The sequence below is a fragment of the Schistocerca nitens genome, chromosome 4, assembly GCF_023898315.1.
Source record: "Schistocerca nitens isolate TAMUIC-IGC-003100 chromosome 4, iqSchNite1.1, whole genome shotgun sequence".
Classification (NCBI taxonomy): Eukaryota; Metazoa; Arthropoda; class Insecta; order Orthoptera; family Acrididae; genus Schistocerca; species Schistocerca nitens.
This window is the reverse complement of record NC_064617.1, coordinates 262,357,327-262,371,025: the sequence shown is the minus strand read 5'-3', so window position 1 is coordinate 262,371,025 and position 13,699 is coordinate 262,357,327. Positions and strand designations below refer to the sequence as shown.

Below are 13,699 nucleotides of genomic sequence, written 5' to 3'. Positions count from 1 at the left end.
AGACTTGCTGCTGTGACAAACATGCATGTACTGAACCTTCATTCATCGATGAATTTCAATAGGTTCACACCTTCACTACGCAAAAACCGAATAACAGAACGCTGTTCTTCCCTGGTGCAGGTCGCAAGTGGGGCAGCCATCTTTATACTGATACTGCGGCGGTATGTGTGCATCTGCACTATGCTGCCACCTATAGGCCATTCTGCACGCTGTTTGTAGCACGCTTACCAACTTAAAGGATGATGGCGTGAAATTTCGATTTGTTATTTCAAATTTAAGGTTTTCATTTGACTTACTGGTATGCAAAATACCTTCTGTCACAAACCATAATGTAGCTTGCAGAGAACAGATGCAGATGCAGATTGCACAGTACCTTCAACGAAATTGAAGCCTGTTCCATATAAAAACCAGCGTGCATTGTAGGACCAGGTACTGGAATGTACTGGTCATTTTCCCACTCCTCTGTTCCGTGTGCTGGATATAGTGAAGGAACAAAGCTCAAAGCCCAGCCAGCCCAAGATTCTTCTGCTTTTTCTTCATCATCACCTCCATTATCATCTTCATCACCATCTAGAAATATATTCTAAATTAGTATTATCAGCAAAGAAAAATCTGCAGCACAACCAATAGCATATCAAAACAAAGAAAAATCCAGGGGGAATAATGACAATATTATGAAAAGGATAGATTGCTATTCACTGTATAGCGGAGATGTTGAGTCACGGAGAGACATAGCAAAAAGGCTGTTAGACCAGAACGCTTTTGATCAAAAGGCCTTCTTCTGAATTAGATAACATGTGCACACATACATTCACACAAACGCAACTCACACACACATGACCACTGTTCTGACTTCTGAGGACAGTCTGCTCTAGTCTAGTCTAGCCCAACTATTATCCCTTCAGCCTCATCCATTATGGTGTCTAGCCTTGGCAGCCAGATACAGTGGTCATATGTGTGTCAGTTGCATTTGCATGGATATGCGCATGCATGTTGTGATTAGAAAGAAGAATTTTTGGCCGAAAACTTTGTTGTGCCTATCTGGGACTGCATCTCCACTGTGTGGTGAGTAGCAATCTATCCTTTTTGTAATAAAATCTGCATATGGAAACATGGAAACATGTAGATAGCTGTAAAATTGCTATTTATTAGAATCAGGGGCTCCTACCAGTGAAAGGGGGAAACAGCTGGAAATGGTGGGAATCTTAAGGGTATACGAAAAGGCTTAAAGTGCCTCAGAGCAACCCCTCATCTGTGATGTTCTAGAGGAAAAAATAGATGGCACGTGTAGTAAATTTGGCACTAAGATCACAACTATTTGGATGCTGAGTGAAATCTGCAACATGTAATCATGTATTGCCACAATACACTTTTGTCTGTTTGTAGTGTAGCATCTGATCAGTTGCAAAAATTGTTTGGAGGGCTGGAAGTTAGCAGCAGTTAAAGCTAATCAAGACAGTATGTGGAGAAAATAAATAGGGTGAACACCCTTCAACACAACAGTTGTGAGCCTGATGCCTGTTTAGCACATATACCACCGGGACTCCCCTTCCTCAACACTCGTTCCTCAGAATATGAGCTTGCATTTCACCACCAATCTCGCCTCAATATACAGTAATTTTTTCACTCTTGTTATTCTTCTTTCTTTTATTGTTTGTTTACCTTGCCTTACCTACTCATTTCATTTATTTGATTATTCCTCTTTACAATTGGACTCTACTTAGTGTTCACCTCTTTTGGCTCATTTATGACTTTCCACTAAACACTGACCTGCTTACAATCTCTCTTCTAGTTTTAAATTCTCATTTTTCAAATTTCATCTAGCAGCATAATAGAGTTTGGAAGAAAGTTAAATGATATCAGGTGGAACACAGTGGCGAAAGTATATGGTTCCACAGACCCTTTCAGGTATCAAACATCTATGATGAATGCACGCAGACTGAAGCGCAAATGAAAACTTGTACCAAGGTGGGGATTCTAGCCTGGGTCTCTTGCTCACTAGGCAGATGGGCTAAAAACTATGTCACCCTGGCACAGTGGCTTTGTACAATTATGCAAACTACCCCAGCAGTCCTATCTCCTCAATCCACATTTCCATGCACCACGATGTTCAAGTTTAGGGGGCATACCAAGTGAGCAAAGTCATGAATGGGAATTTGGATTGAGGAAGAAGGCATGCTAGGGTAGACGGTGCAGTTGGACAATGCCACTGTGACAGGGTGGCATAGTGATTAGCACATGTGCAAAACATCTGGGTTCGAATTTTGGCCTTGGTACAAACTTTCATTTGTTGCTTCAGTCTGCATATACACATCATTTTTTTTTTAAACTTCATGATAGATTAAAACTGAATGCTGAACTGGGACTCAAAGCCGGAGCCTGCACATTTGCAGGCATTACTCTTACCAAGTGAACTATTCAGGCAGAACTCACAATCCATCCACAAAGGGTCATTTCTGCTAGTAACTCCCTCCTGTTTCCCAAATTTCAAGGAACGAGAAGAAAGGCACATTTATCCTTAATACAATCATCATCATCATCATTATCATCATCATTTAGGCAATTCCTGCTCTACATGTTATTAACCAGTTTCTTGATCCAAATGAGGGAAAATTAGTTTGCTTTCCATATTTCCAATCATGAATGTAGAATGGATTAATATGGGGAATTTTTATTCTTAGACATGAGATACTTACTTCATAATAACACGTAACAAGAATTTTTATATACCATTCATCCTCAGCCTCCTATAGATAACTATCCATCATTAACAACAGTTTCGCAGTACAGTAGTCCCTTATGAAGTCACTTCGTAATAACCATTCAGGAATGAAACCACGATTGTTATAAATATAACACCAGTAATAAAACTGACCTTCATTATTCATGGCTTAGTGTGATACTTAACCAGAAACAGTCAAATAAATATGTACAGCCACTCCCTTGGGATTTTAAAATGCTGATGGACAATAAGAACATATTTAAAAGAAATTGAAATCTCTTTACTTGGCAAATCCTTCTACTCCATTTTATTTATGTGTATTAGGAGGACACGGACACACACACACACACACACACACACACACACACACACACACACAGTGATTTGTAACCTTGTAACCATTCATTCAAACCAGCACAAAGCCATATTTCCCTTGCAGAAATATATTATTTTTGTCAATCAGTTTGACGCAAATCACATTATGTTGAGATACAGAGAACACAATCCATGGTATATGAAAGTAATCAAATAATAATGAAAACAATCAATTACTAACAAAATTATTTAATTGGATAGATAAAAAATCTACTCACCAAGTGGCAGCAGAACATACATATAAAAGACTGTTGCAATTGGCAAGCTTTTGCAGCCAGTGGTGAATCAGTCTTTCCTTTTCATCCCGTACGGTAAGTCTCCCCTGACCTGTGGTTCTGGGTGACTTTCCTGAAAGCTAACCCTTTTGCTAGACCTCTCCAGTCCTTTTCCTTCGCCCTTCTTCCTTCCTCGTCAACCCTTCTGCATGAAGATTGAGCCGCTGACTCCAAAAACTTGCCAATTACAACAGTCTTTTATGTGTGTGTTCTGCCATCACTTGGTGAATAGATTTTTTATCTATCTAATAAAGTATCTAAGTAAGTCACTCATTCTTACACTCATGGCATATTCATGGGGTACCATTAAATGATAAAAACATCTCTAAGTACACCATTCTTCACAAATTTAAAATAATAATAAGAAATGTTATAAAATCTGGTGTAAAGGATGCCCATATTATTATTATTATTATTATTATTATTATTATTACTACTACTACTACTAATATTGAACTGTTAAAAAAGTGTGATACCATAAACAGATACATAAGAGAGGTAATCATAAAGATTAAATTACCACTTAAAAAAACAGAGTTAAGCAATTAATTTTTGCTTTATTTCCAGGTACATCTCTGCAGTTCTGGCACCAAGTGAAATCCTCACACCACAGTACCATGGCACATCTTTAGAAGACCTTGAACAAAGTAGCACAGTCTATCTATACTTTTGTAAAAAGGCTGTGCCACTTTGTTTTGCTTCCTGGATTTCAACATGTACCAGAATTGCAGACAAACTTGCAAATAACCCTTTTTGAACCGATCATTTAAATTTCATGACTACTTCTCTTATGTAGGACAACATCTTGCTTGGAACAAAATTCTGCCTGGAGATGAAACTTTGTTTCTTCTAGTACTCTAGTGCAGTTTTCCAAATGTGAACCATAATCTAAGAAGAGTAAATGTAACAACAAACACACTGTCATGTAAAGATGTGAGGCAGAGCAACACAAAAATGTAACACAAAGTGTTTCCTAACATTCCATTTCCCTTACTGATATTTCCATAATTTAATATTTCAGCAATTAATTTGTTTAATGAAGAGGTTTAATGAGACTATCTTCCTCTGAGACCTATTATTCTTCACTAAGAATAGAACATTCAAACACATCTTAAGAGCTGCCTTATACATGTCACTCTTGATACTTATCACCAACATGACATTTTATTCCTTTTTCTTTCTCTGTTTGGCTTCTATTAACTTTTCTTTATTGTCAGACTACTTGTAAACTGTACAGTGAGGTGACAAAAGTCGGGGGATACCTCCTAATATCATGTTGGACCTCCTTTTGCCCGGTGTAGTGCAGCAACTCGACCTAGCATGGACTCAACAAGTTGTTGGCGGTCCCCCACAAAAATATTGAGCCAGCCACACTGCTGCTATAGCTGTCCACAATTGTGAAAGTGTTGCCAGTGCAGGATTTTGTGCATGAACTGACCTCTCATTTATGTCCCATAAGTGTTCGATAGGATTCATGTCTGGCAATCTGGGTGGCCAAGCCAAAGCTCAAAGTGTCCAGAAGGTTCTTTAAACCAATCACAAACACTTGTGGCCCAATGATATGGTGCATTGTCATTCACAAAAATTCCATCACTGTTTGGGAGCATGATGTATATGGATGGCTGCAAATGGTTCCTAAGTAGCCAGGGATCCAGAGGACCCAGTCTGCTCCATGTAAACACAGCCCACACCATCATGGAGCCACCAACAGCTTGCACAGTGCCTTGTTGACAACTTGAATCCATGGCTTCGCGATTTGTACCACACTCAAACCCTACCATCAGCTCTTACCAACTGATATCGGGACTCATCTGACCAGGCCATGGTTTTCCAGTCAGCTAGGGTCCAACTGATACGGTCACGAGCCCAGCAGAGATGCTGCAGATGATGTCATACTGTTAGCAAAGGCACTCGCGATGGTTGTCTGCTGCCACAGTTCATTAATGCCACATTTCACAACACTCTGTCAAGGCCGTTGGCCACTGCTTTGTTCATGATGTGATGTAATGCCAGAAATTTGATATTCTCAGCACACTCTTGACACTGTGGATCACAGAATACTGAATTCCTTAATATTTTCCAAAATGGAATGCCCCATGCATCTAGCTCCCACTACCATTACCCATTCAAAGTCTGTTAATTCCCATTGTGCAAACATAATCACATTGGAGACCTTTTCAGATGAAACACTTGAGTACAAATGGCAGCTCTGCCAATGCATTGGCCTTTTATACCCTGTCCATGCAATACTACCACCATCTGCATATGTGCATATCGTTATGCCATACTTTTGTCAGCTCAGTGAATGCTGTCACAGTATTGGTAATGTTACTTGTTTAACCCAACTGAGTATTAATCATATCATTTTCCCTGTTTCATATGTTATAAATAACATTGAAGCATCGAGTTTACTACTAACCTAGATCCTGATCTGTGTCCTCAACGATCGGATGACTTCCAGTACTGCTGTCCTTGCGCATGCTCCTCTGCAACTCTCTACTATGAAGTGCACGAAGTAATAGCACTAAACGCATCAACATTGGCACTTGTTGTTCTGTCAAACTGAAATCCATGCGGCCACAATGCACATCAATTCGTGTCACCTTGGCTCGTTTTGATTTAGGTGACAGATAACTGCAAAGCAGTCGAATATCCAGGGAACATCGATACAGCAAAGGCTCCTGAACATTATCAATAATACACACACAAGTTATTACTTAGTTAATACAAAAAATATGAATTACTGTCAACAAAATATAATTTCAACATTATTTGGGACAGAAAACCAACATTTATCTACCAGTTGCTGAAGATGGAACAAATACAGCACAGCTCACAAAAGATAAAAAATATAAAATTGAATCTCTGCCTTTTAAAACATGAAATAGTTCATTCTGTTGCAATGCAAGAGATTGAAGCTTTTTACATTGTGCGCATGTGTGTGGGCAGGGGGGTGGGGTTAGATATGAGAAATTTATGAATGACAACAACTGGAAGTTGAGCAAGGCTCAAAATTAGAATGGAGTTATTAGTTGGATAAGGCAAGTTCTGATATGGACATTTGGTCAGTTTTGGTCATCAGTATGGATGGCAGACAAATATTTCCACTGCAGAGAATGGGTGCAGGAGATTGAATTTTTGATTAGTCACGTAAAACACAATTTGGATGTGGAACTGAAGATGAGGGCTTGGAAAGGACTGAGACATGAAAGATCAGATATTCATGGCATTGCAACACGTTTTATTGGGACTCATGCTTTTAAAATCAAAAATCTTACATAAAATACTAGGAGAAAAAAAAAGCTCTGACAGGTTCATTCACATCATTTGAAGTTACTTGTTTTTCATTAATATATGTTTTAAAATATGTAAAATATACATTCAGATATACTACATTGTCCAATATGCATGTTGCACATGTGTTTGTTCAACACATTTGTATGCCTTCTACTCTATCTATTACATGTGTATTTTGTAGTTTTATGTACAGTTACACTTTGACAGCATTTTTTGTTGGAAATCATTTCCCTATCAGTTCTACCATGAACCATTTCTTTACCATGAAACTTTCCTATAGTAATTAAAACAATACAATACAAAGATTACTTTTCTGTTGTAAAGTTACATTGTTTCTAGCACTGAAGTTAAGAGTTCCACATATTTTGTACTAACAAATATTAAATCATTTACAAGGTTGTTTCATAAAGAATAGTAATAACAGTATAGAATAGTATAGTATAGTAATGTCATTACCTGGTACATTTCAATCTTCCCTGAAGCATTTCTCTTATCAAGGCATATTGTGAGGTCGGTCAGAGAAACTACTTTTCTGAGTGTAACATCCACAGATGAAACATCTGGAACAAATAAATCAACAAATGGTTCACTGCACAATTAACACTTTCTCGTATTCCAATGTGGCCATATTTCTATTCCCTTGTATGTAGATAAGTGTCATGGATGTTGAAAGGGATCTATAGTGATAACTGAAACCACAAGGAATACTCATAATAGTGACATTGTCTGCCATCTCTTTATAAGAGGAGAAATTGTGTGTTCACATCTGGCTCCAGAACATAAGTGGAACAGCATGTGATTTATCATTATCAACATTGCACAATCAGACATAACCTCAAAAAGACATATATAAAGGCAATGGGAGAGCCTGAAATGTCCTACTGAATGTTCTTCTGTACCAAACAGGGGAACACATGGTCAAAAAAACTGAGAGTACAAGTTTTAGCTCTCATTACTGGACTGGACATAACTATTCACTTACTTATTCTTAACATCAATGTCTGACTGCAATACAGCATTCACTACTACTGCTACTACTACTACTGCTACTACTACCACCACCACTACTACTACTAGCAATACAACAAAAAGAGCCCCACTGCACATGTTTGGTGTTTAAATTGAAAATGATAACTGTTGACAGTTTTAAGAATGCATACAAAATAAGGAGGAAGGTTAGAAGCAATATGTTGTCATACTAGCAGACACACACTTTCAGTATAGCAACTCAGAAGAATGCTGAAGATTAGATGGGTAGATCACATAACTAATGAGGAGGTATTGAATAGAATTGGGGAGAAGAGGAGCTTGTGGCACAACTTGACTAGAAGAAGGGATCGGTTGGTAGGACATGTTCTGAGACATCGAGGGATCACCAATTTAGTATTGGAGGGCAGCGTGGAGGGTAAAAATCGTAGAGGGAGACCAAGAGATGAATACACTAAGCAGATTCAGAAGGATGTAGGCTGCAGTAGGTACTGGGAGATGAAGAAGCTTGCACAGGATAGAGTAGCATGGAGAGCTGCATCAAACCAGTCTCAGGACTGAAGACCACAACAACAACAACAACAACAACAACAACAACAAACTCAAGATACAAAATGTAAACATTTAGGCACTGGATTCTATCACATAATGATACAGAGCAAGATACTAGAAGATAACATTGTGTGTATTGAACCGGGGACCTAGAAACGACAGAGAGGCTTCGCCCTGCTGTAGCCCTCAGTGGTTCACAATCCCACAACAGGCTACAGCAGTCCACCCACCCCCACTGCCACCCCACTGTGGTTCGGCCTTCAGTGGACCCCCCACCTGCCGCGTGAATGTCTCATACCAGACGAGTGTACCCCAAATGTTTGCACAGTAGAGTAATTATGATGTGTGCATACGTGGAGATAGTGTTTGCGCAGCAATTGCCGACACAGTGTTACTGAGACAGAAGATGGTGAACCAGTCCGCATTCTTGGAGGCAGATGGAAAACCGCCTTAAAAACCATTCACAGGCTGGCCGGCACACTGGACCTCGACACTAGTCCGCCATGCGGATTCGTACCAGAGACCGGCACACCTTCACGCTTGGGAAGCAGCACATTAGACCGCATGGCTAGCCAAGTGGGCACAGAAGATAACATACTTCAAAAGACAGCATAATGACATTTATGTTGAAGGAAGGCAGAGATCAGAGCGGGGTAAATTCTGAAAAGGAAAACAGTACAGTTTTTTTAAAAAAAAGAAAAGAAAATAGACATGTGGTAAAACCTTTGGAGCAATCCACAAAAGTGATGAAGAAGGAAAAAGTGAAACATATACAAGGAAATATAGCCCAAGAATTCAATTCACTATCAGCAGCCCTGATTCTATCACAAGTAACGTCACTTGCATCAAAACTGTAGTCACTGGAAAATTCACTTTCCCGCTGACGAGGTTCAAGTGTTTGAGCTCTATGTAGCATGATCCATAATCAAATAAAGCAAATTAAGATCAATGGCTTGTCTGGACACCACAGTGCTTGATCTTGTGGGCATGTATGCACTTGTATTTTTTTGTTCTGTTACAGAAAGAGCTATAGCATAATTTTTAATCTAAACCACAAGAGTGACTTAACATTCTTCACTTACTGTTGGTACAGACCAACCAGGGACTGTAATCTGCGATCTCTCATTAGTAGTTTAATATCTAACAACTGTGCTACAGGTACACACAATAATGATTACAATAAAAAGCAACTGAAATGAAATGTTTACAGTGAAATATTGTTACTGTTCTACTCATTTCATTTCTGGAACTGATAATTGAGTGATAATTGTTCTTATTAATGCATAATTTTGTACAATAATGAAAGTGCACCAATGTAGTCATGTAACAGTTTATAATCACTTGCAAGAAACCACAAAGACTCAATTTATTCTTCACAATTGTCATTTTTTCCGACAATCAAGGTAATGCATAAATTTTACACAGTGAACATATTTTAAGAATAGCACAAGAAATGAAGTAACAAATAGCTTTTTCCTGCATAAGTGTGCTCCATTAAAGCAAGCTAACATTCATTCAAGCTCCTAGGAATTCTCATGACCTCCACTATAATGATCATCACTTCTTTGAGAATACAACTAGGAAATTCCTGAAGACTTCTGTTTATTGCAAATAACATCAGTATGTGTGTGTATTATAATGACAACTTACTGTCAATCATTCTAGTAATAGTTATATTAAAACATAAAAAAGTTGCTTATTACTTATAAAGTAGTACCACTTTTCATTTAAATTGTCATCCTGACTGGTAGAGACAACATGTTTTGAAACAGAACAACCACTATCAAAATATGAGTTTCGCCATCTACAATTACGGAAAGGATATTCCACCCTAGACTTTCCACTGTTTAGTTTCACTGTCAGTGAGGTATACAGTACACAGAATTTTTGCATTTAAACTCAAAATATTAGGTAAGAAAAAATGAACAGAAAGTGTAAAAATAAGTTTTAAAACAAATAGATAAAATCAATAAATATAACACTGCAAAATATTCACTAAAGATTTTTTTATATGTGTCATTTAATTGAACTTCCATGCATTAATGAGACAGGGGGATGTCATCATTTGGAGAAGAGTACAGCTAAAGGCAGTCAAAGACTATCCACCATGGAAGACATGAATGTGCAAAAGATCAAGCTTCCACCAAGAGAACAATCTTGGTATTATAAAAATACAGAAAAAGGAGTTGTTCTAAATTGATATTATAATACGACTTATTGCAGATATGATTTTAGTTGACTCGTAATGAATCTGTAAATCTATGAATATGTTAATGTTAATTGAAATAAAGCAATGAATAATTTACTAATGCCAGTAAAAAGTTACCACTTAATTGAAAAATGAGAAATCTCCCAAGCTTTCATTTAATTTGATTTTTTTGTTAACTTGGTGACTCACTTAGAGAGAGAGAGAGAGAGAGAGAGAGAGAGAGAGAGAGAGAGAGAGAGAGAGAGCATCAGAGCATTGGAATAATGGTAAAACACTATGACTGCTCTGTGGATTTTAAACTGATGCTTCATGAATTCCCAGTCATTAAAGTTACAAATATTACGAAAACCCAATAACAAGAAACTCGACAAATTTATTAGAGGGAAAAACATCATGAGCAGTTTTCAGCAATATGTCTTAGTTACACCTACTCCAGATATGTTACTTTCAACAACTGGTACAGAAACATTCCTCTTCAGCGCCACATGTAATTTAGTGCTGTGACTGCATGGGAGAAGGGGGCTGATTTGAGGGAGGGTGGGGGGTGCAGGTGTACAGCTAGTAAAAACATTTTTTCAATAAGTACTGAACTTTCTAATAAAAATGATGAATCTTGCACTTCATTTCTAACATAAAAGAATTTATTCTTCACTTTACTAACAAACAATTTCACCTTACAACTCTCAGAGTTATTGCAACTGGACAAAATTATTGTAATTCGTTAGCTTGATGGCACAGAGACGTGTGGCTGGCTGATCACTTATAACAAAAAACACTGATGAAACAATGAACCTGAAAAAATTCCTTCCTAACAATTTAGAGAGCAAATCAGATATTTTACAGAATCTTGAAATTTGTACCAAATTTCTCTCATTGTCAGGTAAAACAGGCGGCACATCCTGCTTCTCCTCCTCCTACCACCACCACCATCTTAAAGGGTTGGGGATCATGTATTTATACTAGAGGTGGCACACATTTTAAAGTGAGGGAAAACTGATCACAATTAGTGTAGACATTCTGAACTGGCAGCCAATGAACTAATAAAGCAAGACATCCATCCTGGCAAAAGGAATGTCATCAGTATGTTATGCTCTTACACTTCTATCATCAGTTTGTAACAGTCAGTTTCTTGTGGTGACTCAGTTCTTCCTATGGGCTGCTATTCTGGGGGTCAAATGCACAAAACATGGACACAATTAATTTAAATTGCAGAAAAGGGCTATCAGAATAACAACTACAAGTAGTAGTCAGGATCAATGTAAAGAGCTATTTGAAAACTTGGGTATTCTTACTACACCAAATGAGTAAACTAACATTACTATTTCACAAAGAGTTCTATGCAAAATCTTGAAACGGGAGCCAGTTTGGATTTACATTTACTGGAGACGTATGGGGGGGAGGGGGTGGGGGGGGGAATCAAAACAACATTTTATATCAGAGATTAGAATTGCACTATACATTGTCTGTGGAGAAGAAAATCTATTTAAACAGGCAGCTAAACCATTCTGCATAAATAATGGACAATTAAAGATTACTCAGAGGACTCACAGTAGCAGTTAATAATGAAAGGGGATAACCACAACAACCTGTCATATTACAAAACACGATAAAAATAATACTCTTACAAGAAACTCATGTGCCAAAATACATAGCACATAGCATTCTCCTGAGCTAAACATCTCACTCATCAGGGTGGGATGTTGACTCAGTTTTTCAGTTGGAATGAGGGGAGAGCATGAAAACGTGCATGGAGCGTAGTTGCATGTTTACTGTCCTACAGTTAGTACAAGAGGCACATCAGTATGTTCATGGTCCAAGAGTCAACAGCAGGTGTCCTTAATATGTGCAGCCATTTTAAGTGCTAACTATGTTTTATATAATAAGTTATGTGGTGCAAATGGTGTGTAGGTCAAAGAACATGGTAGTACAATAAGAGCAAACCGAATGATGCAGCTCTATCCTGATTTAGGTTTTCTATGGTTTTCCTAAATAATTTCAGGCAAATGCTGGGCTGATTCCTTCATCAAAACCATGGTGGACCAGCTGTCCTATCCTCATAAAGGCACATATACTCTGTCTGTATATATCTTTGGAGCTATTTATTTTCACTGTATCAATATGACAAATACTCTACCATTAAACAAATATATAAAGATAGAAAATACTACTATTACTACTACTACTACTACTACTACTACTACTACTACTACTACCACCACCACCACCACCACCACCACCACAACCATGCAGAAGTATTTTAATGTTAAAATCTTTTTCTGAAGGCTTATTACTGTATTACTTTTTGTTGGAATTCACATTGCCACCTACTGTGTTTGATACAAAAGCATTGTAATAGACAGCAACAATACAGAATACATAGCAAAACATAGGTCACTTCTTGTCACACTACTACAACTGTGATCATAGATACACATGCAAACTTCAGTTTCTCACAAAACATATGCTACTGAGCACCCTCTAATTGATAGCATAGCCTGACCTTTTGTCTTAATCATGGTAATTTCATATTCAAATCCCATATCTATATTCAACACTAACAAGGAAATATTTCCTTTTGTTTAATAGTCACAGTACTATGGTAAAATTAACGTTCGGTTTTTGTATGTAGTGCAAAATACTTCTTAATTTTCAAAAAACACTAACAACTGTAAGTTTTACAGAGTATTAATGGCGAAACAAAATACTTAACATTATATCTGACCTGCGAATGATGGCTTCCATTCGTTGTTCGCAGACTGAAGAGTCACAGTTTTCACATTTACTGATAAAACAATGTCTTCTTCCACATATTTCAAAATCAAATTGTTACATTGGACATTAATGTTACTGACTATCCTGTTGACCATACTCTGAACATATCCTGGAGGTGCAGAAATGTTCTCTTGGCTGTAACAGAACACAAACTATAAGAAGTATGAATCTTAAATATACAAGCCCAATACAAACACTTACAATGAAATAGAAGAAAACCATATACTAATCAAATGCTGAAACTTAAATGACAAACGACTGAGAAAAATGCAAAAATTTAAATATTTTACATTTATTTATTTTATGAGGTTTTGCGAAACTATCTGATTCAGAGGTATTTTAGTTGGTTGCAGAACAAATCAGTACATAGACAGTTCACGGATTGCAGATCTTAAGAAACAAAAGATTTGCTGCATTGTATGCGTATTCAGTGGAGCCTTGTTTATTTGGTTCTATTAGTCAGATCTCTGGTTCACCTAGATTTTCTTTCTTTTTTAATAGTATTGTAAC

General features: G+C 37.5%; 1 protein-coding gene across 1 annotated transcript in view; it reads right to left on the bottom strand.

Annotated features, from left to right (window-relative positions):
* LOC126252241 (intermembrane lipid transfer protein VPS13B) overlaps positions 1–13,699 on the bottom strand; it is a 199,787-nt gene that overhangs the window by 150,441 nt on the left and 35,647 nt on the right. Inside the window, exons 5-8 of the mRNA XM_049953114.1 lie at positions 13,140–13,324; positions 7,126–7,229; positions 5,792–6,053; positions 374–570 (exon numbers count right to left, since the gene is read on the bottom strand). Of these exons, the coding sequence (XP_049809071.1) occupies positions 374–570; positions 5,792–6,053; positions 7,126–7,229; positions 13,140–13,324 (748 nt within the window). The remainder of the gene's footprint in view (positions 1–373; positions 571–5,791; positions 6,054–7,125; positions 7,230–13,139; positions 13,325–13,699) is intronic.